This window comes from Pelodiscus sinensis, chromosome 3 (genome assembly GCF_049634645.1).
Source record: "Pelodiscus sinensis isolate JC-2024 chromosome 3, ASM4963464v1, whole genome shotgun sequence".
Lineage (NCBI taxonomy): Eukaryota > Metazoa > Chordata > Testudines > Trionychidae > Pelodiscus > Pelodiscus sinensis.
The window spans coordinates 198,761,179-198,788,191 of NC_134713.1; the positions used below are offsets into that span (position 1 = coordinate 198,761,179).

At 65.2% G+C, this 27,013-nt stretch overlaps 1 protein-coding gene across 4 annotated transcripts in view; it reads right to left on the bottom strand.

The window, feature by feature from the left end:
• Positions 1-5,657: 5,657 nt before the first annotated feature.
• SYNDIG1 (synapse differentiation inducing 1) overlaps positions 5,658-27,013 on the bottom strand; it is a 46,146-nt gene continuing 24,790 nt past the window's right edge. For all 4 annotated transcript variants that reach the window (XM_075925867.1, XM_075925868.1, XM_075925866.1 and 1 more), the window contains 2 exons: positions 24,731-24,868; positions 5,658-6,701 (listed from right to left, as the gene is read on the bottom strand). In XM_075925867.1, the coding sequence (XP_075781982.1) occupies positions 6,543-6,701; positions 24,731-24,868 (297 nt within the window). In that variant the 3' untranslated portion in view covers positions 5,658-6,542. The remainder of the gene's footprint in view (positions 6,702-24,730; positions 24,869-27,013) is intronic.

Consider the following 27,013-nt stretch of genomic DNA (forward strand, 5'->3'; position numbering starts at 1 on the left):
GCCACAGCTGCGGCACCTGTGTGTGGGGGGGTGCTAAAGTGTGTGTCCCTCATTTCCCCCCCCCCCATTGCAGTGCTCGCTGCACGAGGGGAGTGGCCAGGCAGGACTCACGGGGGCAGCGTGTCAGTCACCCCCTGGGGGGCCAGGTGACAAAAGGTTCCCCTTGGGGCTGGGCGCAGGACACTGGCGGGGGCGGGCGGCCTGGGGATCAGGGCCCAGTTGAGTCTTGGCTGGGCAAGCATGGTGTGACATTGTCACGTTGCTGGATCTTGAGGGGAGCAGCCAGATCACTGCTGCACCCATAGGTGGGGGTGTTGGCCCCAACAATGGTATAGGAGGGGGCCGTGTGAGGTGTTGAGTAGAAGCTCACTGTCTGCTGATCCTATGTACGCTGTTCCTGTGTGTGTGTAATGTCTGCGTGTGCAATTATTAGCATGTACTTGTATGGACACTGAAGATTTCCCTGCATGTGGTTGAGCGTTGGGCAGGGCCGGGCCTGTGGACATGCTAATTACCGAGGCCCTGTGGGACAATGGCTCTCAATGGGCCAAGGACACACCCAAAGAATGGGGGCTGTCACCTGAGAGCAGCCAGCAGGAAACATAGAGATTGGCCTCTGACCAGGTGACCTGCTGCATACAAGAAGAGGCCAGGAAGGAGGTATAAAGAGGCCATGTGGTCGATGCCATTTTGTTCTCAGCTCAGCACTTCATCCCAGAGGCAGCACTGCAGGGATTGAAGAGCCCGGAAGACCTGTGAACCCATCCTGATCGCAGGATGTGCAACAAGAACTTTTAAACCAGCAGCTGCAACATCTCTGCTAGAGCCTGCATCGAGGACTGGGAGATTCGGTGCATGTAACGTACTGTACTTTAATAACCTTACTCTCAGGCTTTTCTTTATTGTAATAATAAACCTTTAGATATAGATTCTAAAGGATTGGCCCAGCGTGATTTGTGGGTAAGGTCCAGAGGGGAAATTGACCAGGGATCTGTGGCTGGTTTCTTGGAACCGGACAGGACTTGTTCGGGGTAGGTGGGATTGGGTGCTAGGACCCCCCACCTGTGTATGAGGCCCGGGGCCATCTGGGGCACGGATATTGCTGGGGTGTCGGAGGGGTTTTGCTCATGAGGCTTCAGGCAGGTTGCTGAAGTGCTCTGTGGGACTGGTTTGTGGCCTGTTTGGAGAGGTCACCAGTCTGGGGGCTGTAAGGAGCCCGGATTTGAGCAATTCGCCCTGAGCGGACGCCCTCAGCTGTGCCCAGACACGGCCCGTCCGTCACAGACGTAGTGCGGGTACCTTGCTGGTTGCTGGGCTTAGGCTGTGGGTGACCCCCACTGGTTACTGTCTGTACCCCGGCCCAGCTGATGGGACAGGGAGGGGACCTGTTCGACCGGTTACACCCCAGGGAGAGGAACACAGGGAGGTGGGATGCTGCCCCTGGCTGGGGGGCAGGGCTGGAAGGGACAGTCTGGTAGTGTCTGTCCGGGAAGCAGGGGAGAAGGAGCTGGGGAGGGGGTTGGGATTGTAGGGCCCAGCCACCCCCCATCTCAAGGGGGGGCACTGAGGCCTCTTAGCCCCAGTTCCTGTAACCAGATTCCATCTGTGCTGTACCCTGGAGAGGCAATAAACTCCCCTGTTCTACGGGCTGGTGGAGTCTGTTTGAGCCACTAGGGGGATGCAGGAGGCGGGGGACCCCGACACGCTGCCACATATGGAGCGAAGAGCCTGAGCTGAGTGCTGGGGCTCAGGGGACAGTGACCTGCCCCAAGGGGTCTGGGCTGCCTGCCCCTGACTCCACTGCCCACGTGGGACCCGGGCCACAACCCCTCCCTGTTCGCGGGGTGGGGGCGGCGTCACCTCTGGCTGCAGACGGGGTGCAGGGTGGGGGCCCCGAGGTGCCGGCAGGGAGGCTTTGCCTTGGCCACGCTGCTCCGGCCCGGCGGGGACGTGGGGGCGCCGTGGCGGGGGAGGGGCAGTGGCTGTAGGGGGGGCCCCATTCCCGCCTGGCCAAGGCGCGGCCCAGCCCGAAAGGCAGCGTGTGAAGCCAGGCCCAGGGTGGGGGCAGGCTGGGGCGCTATTACAGGCCCCCTGGGGGGGGGTACAGCCCCGGTGGCCCCGTGACCAAGGAGCCGCACAGCTGAGAAACCCCCTCAGCTGGGGGGGGCGGTAGGACTGGCACAGGGCCCTGAGAGCTGAGCGGGCTGGGGGGGGGCGCTAAGGCCGGCACAGGGCCCTGAGAGCTGAGCGGGCCGGGGGGGGGGGGGGGCGCTAAGGCCGGCACAGGGCCCTGAGAGCTGAGCGGGCTGGGAGGGGGGGGGGGCGCTAAGGCCGGCACAGGGCTCTGAGAGCTGAGCGGGCCAGGGGCTGGGGGGGGGGGGCGCTAAGGCCGGCACAGGGCCCTGAGAGCTGAGCGGGCCAGGGGCTGGGGGGGGGGGCGCTAGGGCCGGCACAGGGCCCTGAGAGCTGAGCGGGCCAGGGGCTGGGGGGGGGGCGCTAGGGCCGGCACAGGGCCCTGAGAGCTGAGCGGGCCGGGGGGGGGGGGCACTAAGGCCGGCACAGGGCCCTGAGAGCTGAGCGGGCTGGGGGGGGGGGTGCGCTAAGGCCGGCACAGGGCCCTGAGAGCTGAGCGGGCTGGGGGGGGGGGGCGCTAAGGCCGGCACAGGGCCCTGAGAGCTGAGCGGGCTGGGGGGGGGGGTGCGCTAAGGCTGGCACAGGGCCCTGAGAGCTGAGCGGGCTGGGGGGGGGGGAGGTGCGCTAAGGCCGGCACAGGGCCCTGAGAGCTGAGCGGGCTGGGGGGGGGGGGGCGCTAAGGCCGGCACAGGGCCCTGAGAGCTGAGCGGGCTGGGGGGGGGGGGAGGTGCGCTAAGGCCGGCACAGGGCCCTGAGAGCTGAGCGGGCTGGGGGGGGGGGGGCGCTAAGGCCGGCACAGGGCCCTGAGAGCTGAGCGGGCTGGGGGGGGGGCGCTAAGGCCGGCACAGGGCCCTGAGAGCTGAGCGGGCTGGGGGGGGGGGGGGGGGGGCGCTAAGGCTGGCACAGGGCCCTGAGAGCTGAGCGGGCCAGGGGCTGGGGGGCGCTAAGGCCGGCACAGGGCCCTGAGAGCTGAGCGGGCTGGGGGGGGGCGCTAAGGCCGGCACAGGGCCCTGAGAGCTGAGCGGGCTGGGGGGGGCGCTAAGGCCGGCACAGGGCCCTGAGAGCTGAGCGGGCTGGGGGGGGGGCGCTAAGGCCGGCACAGGGCCCTGAGAGCTGAGCGGGCTGGGGGGGGGGCGCTAAGGCCGGCACAGGGCCCTGAGAGCCGAGCAGGCTGCGGGGGGGGGGGGGCGCTAAGGCCGGCACAGGGCCCTGAGAGCCGAGCAGGCTGTGGGGGGGGGGGCGCTAAGGCCGGCACAGGGCTCAGAGCTGAGCGGGCCAGGAGTGGGGTGCACGCGCCCGGCCAGCATTAGTGCTCGGAGCAGAGGGGTGCGCACTAAGGGGGCCATGCCCCACGGAGCCCGGGCAGGTATCACTGGGGCAGACGGGTTTGGAGCCCAGCACTGCCTGAACCGTGTCAGCCCATCGCTGGGGGGAGCCGTCCCGCAGGCACACCCGGCGCTGGGCCCAGGGCAGCTCCCTGACCCGCTACCCTCACGGGCCGGGCTCGTCGGCTCGCCTGCAAGTCCGTAGGCCCAGGGCCACTTGGGGATTGTCCCGCAGGGACGGGCCTTACCCCAGCCTGGGCAATGGTGCAGGAAGGGGCCGGGGCCTGCCCTCCCGCTGGGCACAGGGCTGGGCACGGGCGGATACAGACACACCACGAGCCCGGCGGCCGGATGCGAGGAGCTTTAATAAACCGTCCGTGTAGCAGAAAAATAGTTCTGAAAGTTTATCCCCCCGCCCCCCCCCCCCGCTCTCCGCCCGCCGCGGAACCAGCCCCAAAGCGCCCTCAATTGGGCTGGGGGACCCCGAGCACCAGGGACGCAGAACGACTGACCCCCAGCACCCGCCTCTGAGTGGGGCTGACAGCCCCCCCCATAGGAAATCAGCCGGGTGCCATGGTCAGGGGAGGGTCACTGTGTCCCCCCCCCCCATAGGAAATCAGCCGGGTGCCATGGTCAGGGGAGGGTCACTGTGTCCCCCCCCCCCCATAGGAAATCAGCCGGGTGCCATGGTCAGGGGAGGGTCACTGTGTCCCCCCCCCCCCATAGGAAATCAGCCGGGTGCCATGGTCAGGGGAGGGTCACTGTGTCCCCCCCCCCCCCCATAGGAAATCAGCCGGGTGCCATGGTCAGTGGAGGGTCACTGTGTCCCCCCCCCATAGGAAATCAGCCGGGTGCCATGGTCAGTGGAGGGTCACTGTGTCCCCCCCCCCATAGGAAATCAGCCGGGGGCCATGGTCAGTGGAGGGTCACTGTGTCCCCCCCCCCCCCATAGGAAATCAGCCGGGTGCCATGGTCAGGGGAGGGTCACTGTGTCCCCCCCCCCCCATAGGAAAACAGCCGGGTGCCATGGTCAGGGGAGGGTCACTGTGTCCCCCCCCCCATAGGAAATCAGCCGGGTGCCATGGTCAGGGGAGGGTCACTGTGTCCCCCCCCCCCCATAGGAAATCAGCCGGGTGCCATGGTCAGTGGAGGGTCACCGTGTCTCCCCCCCCCATAGGAAATCAGCCGGGTGCCATGGTCAGGGGAGGGTCACTGTCCCCCCCCCCCCACATAGGAAATCAGCCGGGTGCCATGGTCAGTGGAGGGTCACTGTCCCCCCCCCCCCCACATAGGAAATCAGCCGGGTGCCATGGTCAGGGGAGGGTCACTGTGTCCCCCCCACATAGGAAATCAGCCGGGTGCCATGGTCAGGGGAGGGTCACTGTGTCCCCCCCCCATAGGAAATCAGCCGGGTGCCATGGTCAGGGGAGGGTCACTGTGTCCCCCCCCCCATAGGAAATCAGCCGGGTGCCATGGTCAGGGGAGGGTCACTGTGTCCCCCCCCCATAGGAAATCAGCCGGGTGCCATGGTCAGGGGAGGGTCACTGTGTCCCCCCCCCCAATAGGAAATCAGCCGGGGGCCATGGTCAGGGGAGGGTCACTGTGTCCCCCCCCCCATAGGAAATCAGCCGGGTGCCATGGTCAGGGGAGGGTCACTGTGTCCCCCCCCCCCCCATAGGAAATCAGCCGGGTGCCATGGTCAGGGGAGGGTCACTGTGTCCCCCCCCCATAGGAAATCAGCCGGGTGCCATGGTCAGGGGAGGGTCACTGTGTCCCCCCCCCCAATAGGAAATCAGCCGGGTGCCATGGTCAGGGGAGGGTCACTGTGTCCCCCCCCCATAGGAAATCAGCCGGGTGCCATGGTCAGGGGAGGGTCACTGTGTCCCCCCCCCCAATAGGAAATCAGCCGGGTGCCATGGTCAGGGGAGGGTCACTGTGTCCCCCCCCCATAGGAAATCAGCCGGGTGCCATGGTCAGGGGAGGGTCACTGTGTCCCCCCCCCATAGGAAATCAGCCGGGTGCCATGGTCAGGGGAGGGTCACTGTGTCCACAGCCAGAGCTCTCTGGCCCCCAGGTTTGAAGAAAAGGGCGTGTGTGTCGGGGGGGGGGGGGGCGAAGCAGCATGGAAACCAGCTGGTTATCCCAGGCAGGGCCAGGGGACACTGCTTACTGCCGTCCGTGGGTTGCAGGGCGGGGGGGGGGGCCTTTCCTGTCCACCTGGGCGGAATGGCCCATGTCCTCTCCTGGGGTTGGGGGGTGCTAGAATGTGAGAGCGCGAGCGAGCGACTGAAGCGTCCTTTGCTGTTCTGGGTCTGTCGGCTCCGGGGCGGGCGGCCAAGTGTCTGACCCCGGGAGGCCGGGGACTCCTGCCCGTGGGCTGCTGGCCAAGCCGGTGCCGGTGCCTGAGCGTGTTCCCTGCGCGGGCGCGGCCCTGGCGCCGCCTGGCTGAAGCAGGCTTGGTTTGAGCCCAGGGCCCGCGCTAGGCCAGCGCCTTGCTCCACGTACTGAGCGTGGCTGGGGAGGCGCATGGTCCCGCCGCCGTTGCTCCCGTTTATATGCGGGAAAGGAAACCCCCAGCTCCGTTTTCTGCCTCCGGCGCCGCCGTTCTGTGCTCGAGCCTCGATCCCCCGCCTCCGGCGCCGCCGTTCTGTGCTCGAGCCTCGATCCCCCGCCTTCGGCGCCGCCGTTCTGTGCTCGAGCCTCGATCCCCCGCCTCCGGCGCCGCCGTTCTGTGCTCGAGCCTCGATCCCCCGCCTCCGGGCCGAAGGAAATGGGCACCCGTCCCTGCCCAGATCGTGCCTCTACGCGCCGGTGAGGGGCTCCCGGTGGAGTGCAGGGCAGTGTGGCCCCCGGAGCAGCTGGCGAGCCGGGGGGCCAGGCTCTAATGCTGCAGCGGAAGCGAGATCCTTGTAAACACAGTATTGCATAACCCAAGGGGCAGGAGACGAAGAGGTGCAGGATCAACCCGCTGCAGCGCCAGGGCCCCTCGTCCCAGCCCGGGCGTCCCAGGGGCACGTTGGAGGTCGCAGTCCCAGCCGGCCTGGCTTCCGGCGCTACAGCGCGGCCCGGCCGGCCCCTCACGGCTCATAGGTGGTTGTTTTTGGACAGGTAGGCGATCAGGGCCACGGCGACTCCCACGTAGATGCCGGTGCCGATGGTGATGGACAGCACGGCCAGGAAGAGCGCGCGCCGGGAGCTGGAGCTGGCTTGGTGGAAGTCGCCCTTGGCCACGGCCTTGTTCGTCTGCAAGAGAAACCGAGACAAGCGGCAGTGACTGACCCTGCCAGTGGGGCGGGCGCCCTGCCCTGCCGTGGAGACGCGCCTGCCGCTGCAGCGGGCTGGAGCAAGTGAACACGACCCACGGGGGCCTAAACCCCTTTGACAATGAGCTCTAGGCACCTAAACCACCCAGGCGGTGCGACGCTGGGCTCCCTTTAGAGATCAGGGCTGTACGAACTGAGCCCGGCCCCACGCAGGGACGCACCAGGATCTCATGGCACCCTCTCCTGCCAGCCCCTCTCCCTTCCGGACGTGGCCATGCTCAGCGCTGCCCTTCCCAGACGGCATAGCCCACCACGGGGCCCACGGCCGAGGGGCCTTGCCGAAGAGCAGCCTGTTGCTAAGCTGCCTGCGGCCTCAGCCGCCCTTCCCCTACGAGCGCCACGCCTGCAGCCTCGGCAGCCCCTCCCCTACGAGCGCCACGCCTGCGGCCTCGGCAGCCCCTCCCCTACGAGCGCCACGCCTGCGGCCTCGGCAGCCCCTCCCCTACGAGCGCCACGCCTGCGGCCTCGGCAGCCCCTCCCCTACGAGCGCCACGCCTGCGGCCTCGGCAGCCCCTCCCCTACGAGCGCCACGCCTGCGGCCTCGGCAGCCCCTCCCCTACGAGCGCCACGCCTGCGGCCTCGGCAGCCCCTTCCCATACGAGCGCCACGCCTGCGGCCTCGGCAGCCCCTTCCCTACGAGCGCCACGCCTGCGGCCTCGGCAGCCCCTTCCCTACGAGTGCCACGCCTGGGGCCTCGGCCGCCCTTCCCATATGAGCGCCACGCCTGCGGCCTCGGCAGCCCCTTCCCTACGAGCGCCACGCCTGCGGCCTCGGCCGCCCTTCCCATACGAGCGCCACGCCTGTGGCCTCGGCAGCCCCTTCCCTACGAGCGCCACGCCTGCGGCCTCGGCAGCCCCTTCCCTACGAGCGCCACGCCTGCGGCCTCGGCAGCCCCTTCCCTACGAGCGCCACGCCTGCGGCCTCGGCAGCCCCTTCCCTACGAGCGCCACGCCTGCGGCCTCGGCAGCCCCTTCCCTACGAGCGCCACGCCTGCGGCCTCGGCAGCCCCTTCCCTACGAGCGCCACGCCTGCGGCCTCGGCAGCCCCTTCCCTACGAACGCCACGCCTGCGGCCTCGGCCGCCCTTCCCATACGAGCGCCACGCCTGCGGCCTCGGCAGCCCCTTCCCTACGAGCGCCACGCCTGCGGCCTCGGCCGCCCCTTCCCTATGAGCGCCACGCCTGCGGCCTCGGCCGCCCTTCCCGTACGAGTGCCACGCCAGCGGCCTCGGCAGCCCCTTCCCTACGAGCGCCACGCCTGCGGCCTCGGCAGCCCCTTCCCGTACGAGCGCCACGCCTGCGGCCTCGGCCACCCTTCCCCTACCAGCGCCACGCCTGCGGCCTCGGCAGCCCCTTCCCTACGAGCGCCACGCCTGCGGCCTCGGCCGCCCTTCCCATACGAGCGCCACGCCTGCGGCCTCGGCAGCCCCTTCCCATACGAGCGCCACGCCTGCGGCCTCGGCAGCCCCTCCCCTACGAGTGCCACGCCTGGGGCCTCGGCCGCCCTTCCCATACGAGCGCCACGCCTGCGGCCTCGGCAGCCCCTTCCCTACGAGCGCCACGCCTGCGGCCTCGGCAGCCCCTTCCCTACGAGCGCCACGCCTGCGGCCTCGGCCGCCCTTCCCATACGAGCGCCACGCCTGCGGCCTCGGCAGCCCCTTCCCTACGAGCGCCACGCCTGCGGCCTCGGCAGCCCCTTCCCTACGAGCGCCACGCCTGCGGCCTCGGCAGCCCCTCCCCTACGAGCGCCACGCCTGCGGCCTCGGCCGCCCTTCCCATACGAGCGCCACGCCTGCGGCCTCGGCCGCCCTTCCCATACGAGCGCCACGCCTGCGGCCTCGGCAGCCCCTTCCCTACGAGCGCCACGCCTGCGGCCTCGGCAGCCCCTTCCCTACGAGCGCCACGCCTGGGGCCTCGGCCGCCCTTCCCATACGAGCGCCACGCCTGCGGCCTCGGCAGCCCCTTCCCTACGAGCGCCACGCCTGCGGCCTCGGCAGCCCCTTCCCTACGAGCGCCACGCCTGCGGCCTCGGCCGCCCTTCCCATACGAGCGCCACGCCTGCGGCCTCGGCAGCCCCTTCCCTACGAGCGCCACGCCTGCGGCCTCGGCAGCCCCTTCCCTACGAGCGCCACGCCTGGGGCCTCGGCCGCCCTTCCCATACGAGCGCCACGCCTGCGGCCTCGGCAGCCCCTTCCCTACGAGCGCCACGCCTGTGGCCTCGGCAGCCCCTTCCCTACGAGCGCCACGCCTGCGGCCTCGGCCGCCCTTCCCATACGAGCGCCACGCCTGCGGCCTCGGCAGCCCCTTCCCTACGAGCGCCACGCCTGCGGCCTCGGCCGCCCCTTCCCTACGAGCGCCACGCCTGCGGCCTCGGCCGCCCTTCCCGTACGAGTGCCACGCCAGCGGCCTCGGCAGCCCCTTCCCTACGAGCGCCACGCCTGCGGCCTCAGCAGCCCCTTCCCGTACGAGCGCCACGCCTGCGGCCTCGGCCGCCCTTCCCCTACCAGCGCCACGCCTGCGGCCTCGGCAGCCCCTTCCCTACGAGTGCCACGCCTGCGGCCTCGGCCGCCCTTCCCATACGAGCGCCACGCCTGCGGCCTCGGCAGCCCCTTCCCATACGAGCGCCACGCCTGCGGCCTCGGCAGCCCCTTCCCTACGAGCGCCACGCCTGGGGCCTCGGCCGCCCTTCCCATACGAGCGCCACGCCTGCGGCCTCGGCAGCCCCTTCCCTACGAGCGCCACGCCTGCGGCCTCGGCAGCCCCTTCCCTACGAGCGCCACGCCTGCGGCCTCGGCAGCCCCTTCCCCTACGAGCGCCACGCCTGCGGCCTCGGCACCCTTCCCGTACGAGCGCCACGCCAGCGGCCTCGGCAGCCCTTCCCGTACGAGCGCCACGCCTGCGGCCTCGGCAGCCCCTTCCCTACGAGCGCCACGCCTGCGGCCTCGGCAGCCCCTTCCCTACGAGCGCCACGCCAGCGGCCTCGGCCGCCCTTCCCGTACGAGCGCCACGCCAGCGGCCTCGGCAGCCCTTCCCGTACGAGCGCCACGCCTGCGGCCTCGGCAGCCCCTTCCCGTACGAGCGCCACGCCTGCGGCCTCGGCCGCCCTTCCCGTACGAGCGCCACGCCTGCGGCCTCGGCCGCCCTTCCCCTACCAGCGCCACGCCTGCGGCCTCGGCCGCCCTTCCCCTACCAGCGCCACGCCTGCGGCCTCGGCGCTCAGCCTGGGAGCGGAACGCGCTGCAGAGCACCGCGGGGAAAACACCGCACAGGCCATGCCCAGAGGCCCTGACATCCACAGGCTCCGTCCCCACCCCCAGGATATTCACCAATTCCAGGGACACAGGAAGCAGGTGCCTGGCCCCCTCCTCCTGCAGGGCGCTCGTCGGGCTCTGGGGAGGGAGGGCGGGAGACTCGCACTCGCCGGCCCCACAGGGAACAGTTTGTGGGATGTGGCCTGAGGCCGCTTCCCCATCGCCACCCGCAGTGTTCCAGGGGGAGTCAGACGGGGCCGGGACTGGGTGATGCTCACTGGTAACTGGATAACCGGTAGCCCAGCTGGGCTGGAGCATCCCCCTTGCCCCCAGCAGCCGCCCCTCCACCCGCTGCAGGCTCAGCCCGTCCTAGCCAGATCAGCCGGCCGCGCGGTGGGCCTGGCTGGGCAGGAGCAGCCCCCCACTCTCAGCGCCGGTGGGGGCACGCCAGCCCAGCCGGACCCGCTGCACCACACCCACGGGGTCCCGCTTAACCGTCACTTTTAAGCGTCTGCCCTGAGGCGGGTGCGGGGTGAAAAACACTCGTTGGGTTGATTGGCTGGCGCTGCAAACCGAGGGGCCCAAGTCTCCTGGAAGGCGTGGCCCTGGGCGGAGCACCACGTGGCCCTGGGCGGAGCCCCACCTGGCCCTGGGCGGAGCCCCGCCCACTCCAGGCACAGGGCCCAGCGCCTGCACCATGGGGGCCATCTCCCAAGGCCCTGCCTTGTATTGCGAAATGCCCGGCTGCCTCGCGCGCAGGATTTGCCACTGGCCGGTCGCAGGCGGCTGAGCACAATTCTCTTTTGACGTTACACAGGTCCCAGAAAACCGGCCTGCGCTTTGGAATCCGTCTCCATCCACCTACAGATTCGGCGCTGAGAGGGATTGGGGGGGGGGGGGGGTCGATTCTCTGGTGACAGGAGAGGCCGAGATTCAAAACGCCAAAGCTCTGTAACCGTTAAAGCACAAATTGTCAACACCACGTCAGCCCACCACACCGATCTCCAGCCCCGCTCCAGGCGCTCTCCGGCCGCGGGCTCCTGCCTTGGCCTGTCTGCGGACGGCAGCTAGGAGCCAGGGAATCGCGTCTGGTGAAACTGACCAATACACATCCACCCCCTCCAAGTCTGATCGCTATTAGATCGGTATGTCTGTGCCGGGGCTAGACAGTGTGATACCAACCACCGAGCACAGACCTTTGACCCAGGTCAGTCGGTGACCAGTGAGAAAGTGAGTACCAGCCCAGAGTCAGACTGCCGGTAAATCTCAGAGTGCTGTGCAAATGAGGTCAGCGTCGTTACCCTCATTAAACACATGGGGAAACTGAGGCACGGAGCTGTGCAATGACTAATCAGGCCGGTGGCACAGCTGGGAATAGAACTTAGATCAGGAGGGGCCTGCCCTCCCCCCCACTGCACTCCAGCTACCAGGCCACAGGGCCTCCCAAGTGGCTTCTCTGCTCTGTGGGCTTCCTAGTATGCTGCCCGAGTAGCCTGGTGACTGAAGTCCAGCAGCTCGGTGCGCAGGGCTGGGGGGGGCGCCCAGGCACAGCTCGGATGCCACTGCTTGGCATGCAGACACTGGCGCCAGCGCTTTGCTTTCCGGCCGCGTCCCGTGGCGCCTGCATTTGTCTCTTTCGCCGTCTCGCTCCTGAAGCAATTCGGAGCAGCCAAATGCCAATCCACGAGGCTGCGAAAAGGGCCGCGGCGGAGGGACTCCATTAGGAGAGCTGTCTCCTCTGATTGATCAGCCTCGTGCCTTGGGAGCAGAGCGCGCGAAGCGAACACAACACCGAGCAGCACATGAGCGGGGCTGGGCGCAGGCTGGGGAGAAGCAGCTCTAAGGACCGGCGCAGCCTCTGGGGCTTAAAGAGCAGCCTGCCCGGAGTCCTGCCGGGCCAGCGGGGGGGGAGCTAACAGGGCCGAGGGCAGAGAACACGATGAACGAGCTGGGGCCATTCAGCGCGCGTTGGACGGGGCGCTGGCTCCCGCACAGCCGGCTCATCCTTCCTGGGCCCCGGCTTCCCATGCACTTGAGTGCAGCTGCGCCCAACGCCCTGGCTGCCGGGCAGGCTGTGGCCCCGGCTGGAAGGAGCCCACAGCGGAGCCGAGTGGCAGGAAGGGCAGCGTGCAGCCACGCTCCTTGCACAGCCCGCGGTCGCTGGCTGAACGGTGTTCTCTGGAAGCCGGGGAAAAGCGCTGGGAAAATCCCCGGGCCTTGCTGCTTGGCCAAGCGCCTGACGTGAGGGCGGGGGCGTTTCCCCAGGCAGGGCGCCACACGTGGCTCGTGTCTGGGCAAGGGGCTAATCGGAATAGTGCAGCTCTAGGTGCACGGTACCAGTCAGGGGCATCGCGCAGGGCGCCTCACCGTCACCCACGGCGCTGCCACCTGGCTCCTCGGCCGCGCCGGCCCTTCCACCAGCCACGCAGCCGCCACAGGCCTCGGTGAGCCCCTAAAACCCACCCCGGCCTGAGCAGCGGGCGGGAAAGGCGGCTCCTGTCAGGCTGCGCCGCGTGGAGGAGGCTGCCGCCCTCCTCGGCCACAGAAACAGGGAATGTTACCTGGGCGGCTTTTGTGCGCTGGGTCGCGTCTGGGCATGAGGCCCCCTCCTCCGTGTGCAGTGGGTCGCCCCTGGGCACGAGGCCCCCTCCTCCGTGTGCAGTGGGTCACACCTGGGCACGAGGCCCCCTCCTCCGTGTGCAGTGGGTCGCACCTGGGCACGAGGCCCCCTCCTCCGTGTGCAGTGGGTCGCACCTGGGCACGAGGCCCCCTCCTCCGTGTGCAGTGGGTCGCACCTGGGCACGAGGCCCCCTCCTCCGTGTGCAGTGGGTCACACCTGGGCACGAGGCCCCCTCCTCCGTGTGCAGTGGGTCGCACCTGGGCACGAGGCCCCCTCCTCCGTGTGCAGTGGGTCACACCTGGCCATGAGGCCCCCTCCTCCGTGTGCAGTGGGTCACACCTGGGCACGAGGCCCCCTCCTCCGTGTGCAGTGGGTCGCACCTGGGCACGAGGCCCCCTCCTCCGTGTGCAGTGGGTCGCACCTGGGCACGAGGCCCCCTCCTCCGTGTGCAGTGGGTCGCACCTGGGCATGAGTCCCGCCCTCCTCCGTGTGCAGTGGGTCACACCTGGCCATGAGTCCCGCCCTCCTCCGTGTGCAGTGGGTCGCACCTGGGCACAAGCCCCCGCTCCTCTGTGACTGGGGCCTGGCCATGAGGAAGTCCATCAGATAAAGAGCGTCTCGCTATTACCATTTGGATGGCTGGTTCCCTTGTTTAAGGGGCTGTGGGGATTCTGCCTTCATGCACGGCTGAAATTTTGCATTCCAGGCGGTTCCAGAAAGTTGCATCGTAAGTAGAAATGCCGGAACTCAGACCCACAACCCACCCCGCTGAGGGACCAACGCTGGGAGGCCAGGACCAATGTGGCAAGCCGATTGGGGTGTCAGTTCAGAAGGCTGCAAGTGCTGGTCCTCATTGGCTGGAGCCGGAGGACGGCCTGTGTTGTGATTTCAGGCCGGTTGGGCTACCCCGCAAGCTGGAGCGGAACCCAGGTGTGGAAGTTGCCGGCAGGGTCCCGCTGCCGTTCAAAGGGTCGCAAGCTGCTGCCTGTCAGTGCGTCTGCTATTAAAAGCAACGGGACACTGCCCCGCGAATAGCCGGCTGTGGGAGCGGGCTCAGCCCGCCGCCGTGCGGCGTTTTGCACGTTCCTTCAGCGAGCCAGATTCCTGGCAGCCTCTCAGCACATCCGCGTGCGAGGTGTAAAAACCGACAGCACATCTCGTCCCAGTTCACACGCCGGCAGCTGAGCCTCCTGGAGCCAGGCCAGCGAGAGCTGCGCTGAGGGTGGAGTCCTGCCACTGAGAGCCTTGGCGAGATCCGCCCAGGCAGCGTGGGCCCCGTACGCGAGCGCCGAGGGCTGGGATCTCCAAGCGCACAGGCCTGGGGTTCTCTGCGCTCCCACAGAGACGGGAGAGCGTGACGGGCCTGGAAAGTCGTGTGAGCGACCCCCCCAGGCCGTGTCCCCGCTGTAATGGGCAGCATGGCTCTGGGCCAGGTTAGCAAAGGCGTCTCCCCAGGCCCACGCCTGCATTCCCGTGGATCGCTCCATGCGGCGCGGCGCCTCGTCCGTGGGGCACGCCTGCGTCTCCACCAGGAGCCCAGAGGCCGGGGCGGCGGCTTGCGAGAGCGCAGTGGAGACGGAAGAGCCAGTTTGTCAATGAGCGTGTCTGAAATGGGGGGTGACGAGAGCCCGTCCCTGTATTCAGACCCCGCCCCTCGCGGTGCTCAGCGCGGGCGAGCCTCGGAAGTATCACAAGACTCACAATTTGCTGGTCACTATTCTCCTAATACAAGGGCAGGCAATAATTTTAGATGGGGGGGGCAACTTCAGAAATGTTTGAAGTGGCCCTAGGCCCCCCCAGAAGGGGTGGGGCCTTGGGCGGAAAGGGGCGGGGCCAGGACACAGATCGATTGGCCTGGGGGAGGGGGAGTGCATGAGTGCAGCATCAGGGGAACCCCGAATGCCTTGTCACAGCAGGTCTCATCCTACACAAAGGGAGGGTGTGGCTGCCCGAATTCACTTGCAAGCAATAAGAATAGTCCTCAAGCAGGAAGGGAAAACAAAGGACGCTCAGCGCAGTAACACCCAATCCAACTGCCTAGCCAGGGACTTCCTCCCACGCTGCCTCGGCCTCCTTTCCAAGAGGGGCGCTGGAACGTACGAGGGGCACAGCGCCGATGGCTCCTCTCTTCCTTAGCGCTCACCCCCTGCGCCGGGGAAGGCGACGGAACAGCCCCTGGGCCCGAGGTCCTGGCGGGAGTTGGCCAGAGAGCTTGGCAGCCTGTGGCGGGAGAGTTTGCTTGGCAGCTCAGTTTCGCAAGTCGCTAATAGAAAGACTTTTCTCTATTTTTCTTGGAACCGTTTCTGCTGTTTCTGCCTCGTGACTTCTGCTGGCTTTGACCGTATCGCTTTGCAGCTCAACAACTGGCTTATTGTTTCACCCCATACAGGGGTCTGAGGCACAGCACCGGGGCTCTTCATGCCTCACGCTCAGGTCGTGTCTCAGTTCTATTTGTGGACCACCTGCTGGATGGGCAGGACTCGCATTAGGGGTCAGTGCGGGGGTGGGGGGCGCATTCGGGTCTCCCTGCAGCGTGACCCAGGCTGGCGAGAGCCCTGGTGCGACTGGCAGACCAGAGTTACACAAACCTGCGGGAGCGGCCCACATGCTGGCGGCTGGTGGTGAGCAGTCCAGGTTGGACTCTCCCGGGCACCTTGGGAAACTTCCTAGCCGGCTGGTGGCAGGAAGGGGGCTGGGTGCTCGGAGGGGAGGTGGCGCTCGGATGCCAGATGTGCTGGGAAATCTGGGAACGCTCGAGAGCAGCGACACTCTGGGCCGTCCCCAGCAGCAGCCGTTTGCCAACGCCCAGTCCCGGGGGCGGCGTGGTCAGGTGCAGGGAGACGCCCAAGCCTGACATGCCCCGCCCCACCCCTCCTGGCTTTCCCTTTTGTTCAGAATCTCATGGAGTCGGGGGCCTTGGTGCGTCCCTTTGGGAGTGACACGAGAAGGCCGGAAGCAGCAAATACCCACCCTGGCAGATTAGAAACGTGACTGAACGTCTGCCGGGAGGCTCGCGACACGGACGTCACGAGGGCACTGGGCGGCCGTTGGACAAAGACATGCCAAGCGTTCCACAGGGGAGGGGACGCCAGACACACACCGGCACGGCGGCGAGGTGGCAGGACTACGTGGGCGGGCGGGGGGGCAGTCGTCAAAAGTGCTGCAAAAAGGGTGCAGATCAGTTGGCGGCATGTCGAGCCCAGGAGCGAGTTGTCAAGACGCCGGTGGGCCCTGGGCGCCGCGCTCAGGGACCGAGGGGGACAACCTGGAGAGTCCAGAGGAGAGCCGCACACTGGCAAGACTGAGGCGTGAGGCCAGACGACGGAGCAGGGACGTGAGAGCGACCTCAGCCATGGGCGGGGCTGGCACAGAGAGGACAGCGACCGGCCATTGCCCATGCTCATCCTAGCAGGCTAAGCTTACATTCTTAAAAGCACGTGGGAGCGGCCGGACGGGGTCAGACCAACGGTCCATCCACCCAGGGTCCTGTCGGCCCGAGGGGCCAGTGCCAGGTGCCCCAGAGGGAGTGCACAGAACAGGGAACTGTCAAGTGATCCCTCCCAGCCTCTGACGCACGGAGACCAGGGACACCTCCCTGGCCACGAGCCATCAAGGGACCTGGCCTCCCTGAAAACAGATTTCTCTAGCCAGAAACGGGGCTTTCACCCCCCCACACACACTGACAAAACCAAATCACTTGGGGTTTTATCAAAATTGTCCATAGAACGGTTCCATTTTTCAGCAAAACATCAAGAAAACGATTGTAACCCAAGTATGAGGCTCCACTGCCATGGTGCCTTACGGGGCTGTAGTGTGAGCTCCTCGGCATGCTGGCTGGAGATGAATCATGTCTACTCATATTTGGGAGAGCATTGCATCATGGGACATGTAGTCTGGCAAGGGAGCCTGGCCCTCGAAGGAGAACAGGAACAGGGGGAAATGAAACTAGGCGCTCCAAGTCACCGTGTTTCGCTTTTGGTTTGCTTTTCTTTCAAAATCTATTTTTTTTCCTGCAAAATCCGACACTTTCTGGCAACCCCCCATTTTCTAACAGAACCCAGCTGGGAAACGTGCAGCCAGCCCCTTGGTTTTCTTAGTGAATCTAGCCCTGTGGAGCCCACTGGAGCCCGGCTCTGGGACCGCGGTGGTTTTGTTTGTCGGGAACTCTGGGCTTTACCAGCCACTAGGTTCATGGACTCAGCAAGATGAGGTGGGAAGGGACCCCAAAAAGTCAAGTCCAGTCCCCTGCAGCGAGGCAGGGCCAAGGAGCTCTAAACCAGCCCTGGTCTCAAACACGCCCTGCCCCGGGCGGGGATCCTGCAGCCTGCCGGGGAAGGTGATGCCAGAGGTTGGGGATGCTGGTCGCAGGAACGTTCCCGAATAGCCAACCTAACCCTCCCTTGCTGCAGATTCTTTCTTGCCTTCCCTTCTGTAGCATCTATTCTCGGAGCTCTGGAGCGGCAGCTCAGCACCGACGCCCACGCTGCTCGACGTCTTTCCCAGTTGATTTCAAAGGCAATTTTTAGAAGATTTTACTTCTGAAAAACAAAGCGCGGAGAGAGCCAACATTTCCCACTCTGAGCAGCTGGGAAATCGGCAATTCACAAGAAAGGAGCAGGTAACATCCAGGCCAGAAACCAACGCAGCCAACGAGCATCGAATCCCACAAGAGAACGAGCCAAGAGAAGCCGGGCAAGAGTTAGCCGTGCTATGACCGGGGAGCGCTCGCACCCCAGAGGGGGATGCAGCAAAGAGCTGCCCTGCGTGCGGAAGAGAAGCCGTGAAACGAACCCTGGCTCTGAAGGAGCAAGGGAAAGGCGGCAGGTGAATCGAATACACCCACAGAACTGACCCAGCCGCTGGATTCGTTCCACGGTTTAACAGCACGGGAGGAAGCGACAAACCCTCTCCCATCGGGTGCTGCTCCACCGCCAATGTCACGTTGAAATCACCCACAATTTCTCCCTCCTGACAGTGTCATTGGGTCTGGGGATCCGCCTGCCAAGGGCCCCCTCTCGAGCGCCTGTTGGCTGAGGACACGTGCCCACAAGCACCCACTGTGGTGACTGGCTCCGGGGGCCCGGCTGCCCTTTCTTCTCTGTTGCCAGCCGCCCGAGCAGCTACTGGGGTTGGGGAGGGGGACCCAGCTTGTCCGCTCCTCTGGGTCTCAGCCCAGGGACCCTGTGACTAGCAGCTGCCTGCTACAGTCCTTACTGCCCACTACTCCTCAGTCCCTGGGCCACGTCCCAAGGAGCCGCTCCAGCCTTGCCCTGGCTCAGGGCTTTGTCTCACAGTCCTCAAGCCCCTGGCCAGGGCTCTGCAATTCGCCCTAGTCCCCATGGCCCGGCCTGGGCTGCAGCCAGGACTGCGCTGTCCAAGGTACCGCTGCCTTCCCAGCCAGTCCCTGGGCCTGCCTGCCTTGAGCTGCAGCAGGGAACTGCCTGGCCCCGGCCCAGCAGCGGCTTTATACCAGCTTGCTAGGCCCTGATTGGCTGCAGCAGAGGCAGCCACTCTAGCTTGCCTGGAGGACTTCTCCGCTGCTCTTTTCCCTGGGATGGGGTGGGGCAAGGCGTGACACAGTGGGGGGGGGGGGGGTCCGCTCTGTAACCCGGTGCCCCCACCTGGCTGCGCTGCGCGATTCCCACCAACTCACCCACCTGTGGAGTGGCCCAGACACCCAGTCCCAGCCTGAGCAGGGAACAAGGCTCTTCCCAGGGGGAGACGGCACCTGGCTGGGGGCAGGGCCTGGGCAGAGGCAGCGCGTGGGGGAAGCAGACTGACCAGAGTAGGGGGATTGAGGGGCCTGTCACCCCTTCCCCCAAGGGGACCAGGGCTGTCGGCCTGTCCGCACAGGCCTGCATCGGCCCCATGCGGCGCAGTGTCTCGGAGCAGCAATAACCCCTCTCGATTCTACTGCCCGGCGGAGTCGCATCTTGCTGCAGACGGGGGTGCAGGGTTGGGGGCTCCCCGATGCGTCGTCCCACAAGGCCACAAGCCTGCAGCAGGGGGCTTCGGCCCTGGCCCTCCCTGTCACCCCCCCCCGGCTGTGTCTACATATGAGAGGGGGGTGGGTGTGATTCTCCTGCTTGAGCGCCCACAGTTGCGCCAGCGCGCACCGAGCTAGCCTGCATGGAAACGGGAGGGCAGCCAACACGGCCGAGGAGCATTGCTGAGCTGTGCCACACACCGGCCTGCCCACAGCGCTGCTCGATCTCGGCTCTCCCCGCCCCGGCCGCTCCAGCCCGCTCGCTGGGGTATAAGTCCCATCCCTCGCTCCCCGCTCAGCCTTCACCGAGGAAACCCCGCCTCCCGCGGTGACAGAGTGCACGGCCATAGCTGGTTGCCGGGCTGGTATTGTGTATTAGCGGGCGCCAGACGGGCAGGGGCAAGAGTTCCACTCCCCTAAAGCATTCTGGGATTTCAGACTCTGACCTCATTTGCATTCAGAACAAACCCAGTTTCAAAATCCTCCACGGAGGCAAACTGTGGGGGGAAGTCAGGAATTCGGAGGGTTCATTTTGACTCTTCTGAGTAGCGTGTTACACTGCACAGCGCACACTGCAAAACAGAGACAAGGCACAACCCCCGGAAGCTGCTTCAGAACAGCAGCTCGGGCCAGGTCGTTGCCAAGCCATGTCGCCGCTGGCGGAACGGGCCGTGCTCTCGCACAAGCTGGCCTGGCTCGGGCCCTAGCGCAGACGGTCCCACTGACGAGTCTCTGACCTGTTGCAGGGCGAGGCGCTGGCCCCCACCACACACAGCTTTGGAATCTCAGACCCAGCGCCTCCCTTTTGCCAACTTGCGCCCGCCGCGGGGTTGGGCGCCCGCCGTGGCCGTGGCTGGTTGCAGCTCCCACCGATGGAAACCCGTCCCAGGGGCTGTGGCACTGAGCGACCCTTTCAGGGACTCGCAGGCGTTCACAACGGCAGACGGCCAGATGCCGGGGTCTCTGCGGCAGCTCCCTTGTGCTGGGGGTGGGGCGGTTCCATTTTAGCTCAGAGGCAGCCGTGTGAACACGACCCCAGTGCCCGCTCCCTGCCGCTGGCAAAAGCTCTTCTCAAGCAGGAGGCGCCGGGCAGCCTGCGAGACCTGGTTCCCGGCTCCCGGCCGCCTCGGCCTTCCAAAGGCTCCGTGGCCATGTGGTGAACTGTCCAAAGGCAGGGCCACGGCTGCGCGGTTTGGACTGTGAAAGGCCCGGGCACTACTGGACTGGGCGCGTCGGGGGAGGGGCCGGCGTTTTAGTCTGTGCCGGGATCGGGGACTGGGGCCCCCGGCGTCATGTCACTAAATTACCAGCGCGATGCCCACGGCCGGTCCCGCCACGGGGCCCACTGAGCTCAGCGGAAGCTGCCGAGGCGCCGCGTTTCCAAAGCCCCATTGGCTCCATCCGAGACCTAAGCCCGTCAGCCGCCTGGTTTCACAGGGCTCAGCCGCAGCGCAGAGCTGGGCCGGGACGCCCCGCGACGGAAACGCAGAGGAGAGCCCGTAGCAACGGCCATGACGATGGCGTTTTAGCTCTGTGAGCCGGGCCAGGGGCCGGAACAGCCACCGCGCCCGGCTTTCCTGGGGAACCGGCTGGGGAGGGGAAGTCGGGCACTTCCCAGCCTCAGCCAGCAGACGGTCGACTTCCAGCCGCTGCCGCCTGCTGCGGGGCTCTCGGGAGCACGTTTCCCAGAGCTCCTGAGTCAGCTAATTCCACCGCTCAGTTCATTTGGGCCTGAGGCAGCGGCGAACGGTTAGTCCATTAGCCAGTATCACTGCAGCCTTCCCGAGGAGACAGGCTGTTTGTAACCCAAACGGCCCTTCGCCGCATTCAGCCGCCTTGTCTCCCAGAGGTGCCGGGTATGATGTAGTGGGGGTACCTTGCTGGGGCTGTGGGCGACCTCTGCTGTCTGTAGCACGACCCAGCAGGGCAGGGGGTGGGTCATTATGCAAAGGGGGCTCCAAACCTGTCTGACCAGCTACCCCCCAGGGAGAGAAACAAAGGAAGAGGGAATGCTGCCCTGGCTGGGGGCAGGGCTGGAAGAGAGGGCGTTAGTCTCTGTCTGGTATCATGGAGGAAGCAGCCTAAGCAACAGGCTGGGATTTAGGGGCCCAGTCTCCCCCCTCTCAAGGGGGCCTGAGGCATCCTAGCCCAGCTCTGTGACCAGACTACATCTGTGCTGTGCTGTATCCTGGAGAGGTAATAAACTTCCTCTATTCCACTGGCTGGTGCAGTCTGTTTGTGCCATTTCGGGGTGCAGGAGACGGGGGACCCCCAACGCGCCATCACACTTGGCTAGGCAGTTGGCGCATTGGGCAGAGGGGCCAGCTCTGGACCTGGGGGGCAGGGCACTGCCGGGGGGCAGGACTCCAGGCCTTGCTCCAAGGTGGGTGGAGCAGGGCTTTGAAAACAGGCCCCCACGCTCCAGCAGCCTGCCTGGCCTGGGGCCCCAGGGTGCCACGGAGGGAGGGCTCTCGCCCTCTGGCCTTTCCTGGGGAAACTCTGACCTGCTTAGGTGGCCACTTGCAGGGTGGGACTCCCCTGGGTGCCTGCAGATGTGGGGCACACAGGGGGATGGGTGGGACAGCCCACGCCAGGCACTCCTGGCTCCAGGCCTTGTGGGCGCTTCCGACTGTCCCCTTCCCGGGGTACGCCTCGGCGGTTCTGACTGTCCCCTTCCCGGGGTACGCCTCGGCGGTTCCGACTGACCCCTTCCCGGGGTACGCCTCGGCGGTTCCGACTGACCCCTTCCCGGGGTACGCCTCGGCGGTTCCGACTGTCCCCTTCCCGGGGTACGCCTCGGCGGTTCCGACTGTCCCCTTCCCGGGGTACGCCTCGGCGGTTCCGACTGACCCCTTCCCGGGGTACGCCTCGGCGGTTCTGACTGACCCCTTCCCGGGGTACGCCTCGGCGGTTCCGACTGTCCCCTTCCCATATCAACGTGTCCCACATGAATTCCGCCTGCCAGCCTGCCGTTCCGTCACACAGCTCCACAAGAGCCCTATGAAGTCCCTCGTCCACCGCATGGAAATCAGGCATTTCTGTAACCCCCTGGCCCTCTATCACAAGGCAGTGCGCTGACAGCGGAGGCTCTGCATGGAGTGGAACAGGCGGGAGGCTCCGTTAGCACTTCCTGGAGCAGCAGCGTTACAGTGACCCAGCAACAATAAATGAGGGCCCTGGCCAGAGCGCTGGGTCCCAAAGGCACCAGCACGGGACAGCTCTCTCAGCGGCAGGAAACCCTTTCACAGGGGTTGTCTCCAGGCCACTGCCAGCGTGGGCTGCAGGGTGCCAAGCCGCCGCGTTGCGTCACCAGCGAGGGACGCCCACTCCCAGCGTTCTCCTGCAAACCCCGGAGGCAGGCCTGGAGTAACCAGTGCCCCTCCCACAGGGAGAAACTTGCTGGGATCTCTGCCCACAATCGGTCTCCACCCTCTGCCGGCCGCAGAAGTAAAGCTCCAGGGCTCGCGACATTGGAAATAAAACAGCGTCCTGCCTAGTCCCTCCTTCGGTGGCAGGGGAGGGGTTAAAGGCCAGGGCTCCGAACAGCTCAGAGGTTTAGGTTCACGCCTGTAGGTGGATTTCCGACAAACAGGGCGAGTGGAGGACCACGCGGGGACACTGAACCATACAACCAAACAGTATCCAAAAGGAACAGCCATTCGTTAGGCAAGCAGCAAACCGTACGCACAAGTGCTACCATGACACCTTTGGCCTTGGAGTGTCAGCGTATCGTGAGTGGCCCGGCCGTCTCGGCCCAGGTCACACTCCCCTGCTTACAGGTCAGCAGCTTACAAATGAGCATTAAACTGCCCTTCCCCAGTGTGACACTACAGCCACCTTCTTGCTGGCCCTTTACATCGCACGTTATTTTAAATTAACATCCGCGCCCACGTCCTCCCATGGTCTCAGACAGCGTTCTACTGACAATCGCCAGTCTCAAAACCACTAACGACAAACCTTGCTCGAGCCAGCTATACCCAGCACAAACCGTCCCGGGTTACGTGCTTGCCGGCTCTTCCTTTCCCACAAACTGCCATCTCCAACCCATCTCTGACTTTTGTCACACGAGCAACTTCAGTTTCCCATATTCCTCCACGTGCTCAGAGCCGAACTCTGGCTGCATTTGTACCTTAAAACCATCCTCTAGGGGACATGACACGGGAACCTGCATTTTCAGGTTCCGTTGATCTTATGGGCCTCGGACGTACCTGGGTACATACATACAACACCGCTACACTTCAGGGCTGGGAGGTTCTGCAGTCAGCCTGGAACGCGAGTGATTGCAGGACTGCGAGGCAAAGCTCCAACCGGCATATGCTCCCATGTTCTTCTATGTTTGCCTGGCACTGGCAGCACGCTGCTTTAGAACCACTGATGGGTCCAGCGGTTACATTACCCAATGTGCCGTGGGGGGGGCTGTCTGCTCTAACCCGGGGTCCCCCTGCATTGTGATGTGATTTCCACTGACCCACCCACCTGTGGATTGGCCCAGACACCTAGTCCCAGCCTGAGCAGGGAACAAGGCTCTTCCCAGGGGGAGAGAGAAAGGGAGGGAGGCGGAGACGGCACCTGGCTGGGGGGCAGGGCCTGGGAGCTGGGCAGTCGGGTCTGGAAAAACATGGAGAGAAGAGACTAAGCTGAGTACTGGGGTGTGAGGGGTCGGTGGACCCCTCCCCCAAGGGGTCTGAGGCTGCCTGGCCCTGACCCCTGTAACCACATCACGTCTGTGCTGGGCTGTATCCTGGAGAAGCAAAACTCTCTCTATTCTACTGGCTGGCGGAGTCTCATTTTGCTGCTACGGGGGTGCAGGATTGGGGGGTCCCCGACGTGCTATCACACTCTCAGTCTGAGAGACTCGTCAGGCATGTCTGGCTTTACGAAGACACGCTGGCCGGAGCCGGAGCGGGGTCAGGGATACTGGCCAGACTGTGAAGTGGAGCTGGAAACGATTTCGGAGGCGAACGAGGACGAACAGTCAAAGGAGGAAGTTGTCTGAGTGCAAGGAATTCCCAGAACAATTCCGTCTCGGTGGGAACCCAAATGGAATTTTCAGCTCGCCCGTCTGCCCGCCTGGCACACGCTTGTCAATTTCCCAGGCCAGAAAATGAAATGGACAGAGCCTCCCATCTTGCTTCCTTGGGCAGGCAGAGCGCGAATCTGACCGGAGCCTCCCGGGTGGGCTCCGAGAACTCCCATTTAGTGTTTCCTGGGGCCACGGACGCTTTTCAGCAAAACTGAAATTTTCCCCAAATGGCATTTTTCAATAGAAATTGCCGACTCACGACTAAGGAGCAACACGAGACCAGAGCACGGGACTCAGAGCTCCGGGCTCTGCTAGCATCGGGACGGCTAAACACGCAGGTAGACCAGAGCACGGGACTCAGAGCTCCGGGCTCTGCTAGCGTCGGGACGGCTAAACACGCAGGTAGACCAGAGCACGGGACTCAGAGCTCCGGGCTCTGCTAGCGTCGGGACGGCTAAACACGCAGGTAGAGCAGAGCACGGGACTCAGAGCTCCGGGCTCTGCTAGCGTCGGGACGGCTAAACACGCAGGTAGACCAGAGCACGGGACTCAGAGCTCCGGGCTCTGCTAGCGTCGGGACGGCTAAACACGCAGGTAGAGCAGAGCACGGGACTCAGAGCTCCGGGCTCTGCTAGCGTCGGGACGGCTAAACACGCAGGTAGAGCAGAGCACGGGACTCAGAGCTCCGGGCTCTGCTAGCATCGGGACGGCTAAACACGCAGGTAGACCAGAGCACGGGACTCAGAGCTCCGGGCTCTGCTAGCGTCGGGACGGCTAAACACGCAGGTAGACCAGAGCACGGGACTCAGAGCTCCGGGCTCTGCTAGCATCGGGACGGTTAAACACGCAGGTAGACCAGAGCACGGGACTCAGAGCTCTGGGCTCTGCTAGCATCGGGACAGCTAACCACGCAGGTAGACGCCGCCGTCTGTGCACACCCTGTGACGCACTCACCAGAGACCCACACGCCCCAGAGCTCCTAGCTCCCCGTGGCCTGGGGGTGGGACCCAGCGGCCCCTCCCCACCCCAGGCGGCCGCGCTGTGAGCGAGCAGGCGAGATTCTGACCTTACCTCGTGGGACAAGTAAAAGGCAGCGATGCCCAGGGGCCAAAAGCAGCAGAGCATGGAGAAGACGCTGAGGCCGAGATGGTCGCGGGGGGGCATCATGAGGAAATCGTCTTCGCTCTCGGTGTCGCTCGAGTAGTCGCTCTGCAGGAGAAAGCAGAGGCCGGTCAGCGCGGCCGTGGCGCAGCCTGCGAGGATCCGCTCCGGAACCTCCCCAGCCTGGCCGCTGGCCGGTGCTGGCTCTGGGCACGGGTTGTGCACCCACGCGCTGGCCCAGTGTCCAAACCCGCCTCCGCCATGAGAGGCCTCAGGATCCCCTTAACTGGGGCCACTGGGGTGCAGTGTCAGTTCCTTGCGGGTCGCTATGCGTGGGCTGCGGGGGACCCCCCGGCGGCTGTCTGCAGCACGGCCCAGCGGGGGGGGGGGGCCCTACCGCCCCAGGGCAGTGGCTAAAACCAGTTCCACAAGCTCAGGGAAGAGGCTGAGCACAGGAAGCGTGTGCCAGGGGAAGGGGCACTTTTTTGGGCTGGAATCGTGGAGGAACCAGTCTAAGGAGGGGCTGGAATCCAGGGGCCCAGGGACCCATCTCAAGGGGGCTGAGGTATCCTGGCCCAGACTCCGGTAACCACACACGCCTGTGCTGTGCTGTATCCTGGAGAAGCAATAACCCCCCGTTCTACCAGCTGGTGGAGTCTGTTCTTGCTGCTCTGGGGGTGCAGGAACGGGGGAACCCCAACTGCGTCATCACAGCCACAAAGCAAGCCAGCCCGGGACCTCGGAGCAGGCTGGGGGCCTGGCTTTGCCAAACTCCATCCCATGCCCCCCTTGACGGCACTGGGCAGGGCGCCCCCAGCACCGGCCTGTGACTCAGCAGAGCTCGATCTCAGCTCCCCCCCATGTGGATGAGAAGCTGGAGAGGAGTCAACAGGGCACCCTGGTAGCCAAGAGGGCTAATGGCATGTTAGGAGGCATTAAGAGGAGCACTGCCAGCAGATCCAGAGATGTCATTATTCCCCTTTATTCGGCTTTGGTGAGGCCACATCTGGAGTATTGTGTCCAGTTCTGGGCCCCCCACTACAGGAAGGATGTGGGTGCATTGGAGAGGGTCCATGGAGGGCGACCAAAATGCTGAGGGGGCTGGAGCACACGACCTACAAGGGGAGGCTGAGGGACTTGGGTCTGTTTAGTCTGCAGAAGAGAAGAGTGAGGGGGGATTTGAGAGCAGCCTGCAACTCACTGCAGGGGGGTTCCAAAGAGGCTGGCGAGAGGCTGTTCTCAGTGGGGCAGGTGGCAGAACAAGGAGCAATGGGCTCAAGTTGCAGGGGGGGAGGTCTAGGTTGGAGATTAGGAAAAACTCTTTCCCTAGGCGGGTGGGAAGCGCTGGGCTGGGTTCCCTGGGGAGGGGTGGAGTCTCCATCCCTACTCCCTAGGGGTTAACGACTCTCGGTTTGACAGGGCCCAGGCTGGGCTGATTGAGTCGGGTTGGTCCTGCTTTGGGCAGGGGCTGGACGACTCCTGAGCTCCCTGCCCGCCTGGGGCTGTGATTTGAGGACGACTAACTACCCTTCCCAGTGCTCGTTACAGACGCCAGACGGCTAAACAGAGACAAGGCGGGGGAGGGGGATGAGCGATTTGAACGGGCCCGTGGGAAATTAGAGAGGAAACAAAAACCAGGCGGCAGTAAAACAGGGATTCCACGCAGGCCCGTTCTGACGGGGCCGGGGCCTTCTCAGGGCAGGATGCAGAGGTAAAACGTCCAGACGTGATTAAAACTGCTGCTGGCCCCCACGGGGAAAGGCAATTCCCCATCTAGTCCGACCTGGAGCGCAGGATCCGACCCAGAGCTGGATACAGCAGGGCCACTGGCTAACGGCAGCCAGGAGAGAACAGACCGAACACGCGGGGGTGGGTACCAAAAAACGTAACAGCATTTCACTTCCAAAAAGGGAAGGACGCCAACGGGGAGCCAGTGAAATGGGAATGGAACGGAACCGCCACAAAGCTGAACTGCCGCAGATTGTGGGAGAACTATTTTTAAGGAGCGTAATAGAGGCTCACATGAAAAGCCCAGGACATTACAAACAGTGAGACCCCCCCCCCCCCCGGCCAAACCAAGCAAACGGGGGAGTGAGGGGCAAAAAGAGATTCTGTACAAAATGCAAATCAAACCCTGCTGAGGAAAACAGAAAGGAGCATCAGCTGTGGCCTAGGGGTGGCCAGCCAGTTAGAGACGAAGAGCCAGAGTGCAGAGCCATGTATTCGATATTTATCTGCATCTAACTGTCTATA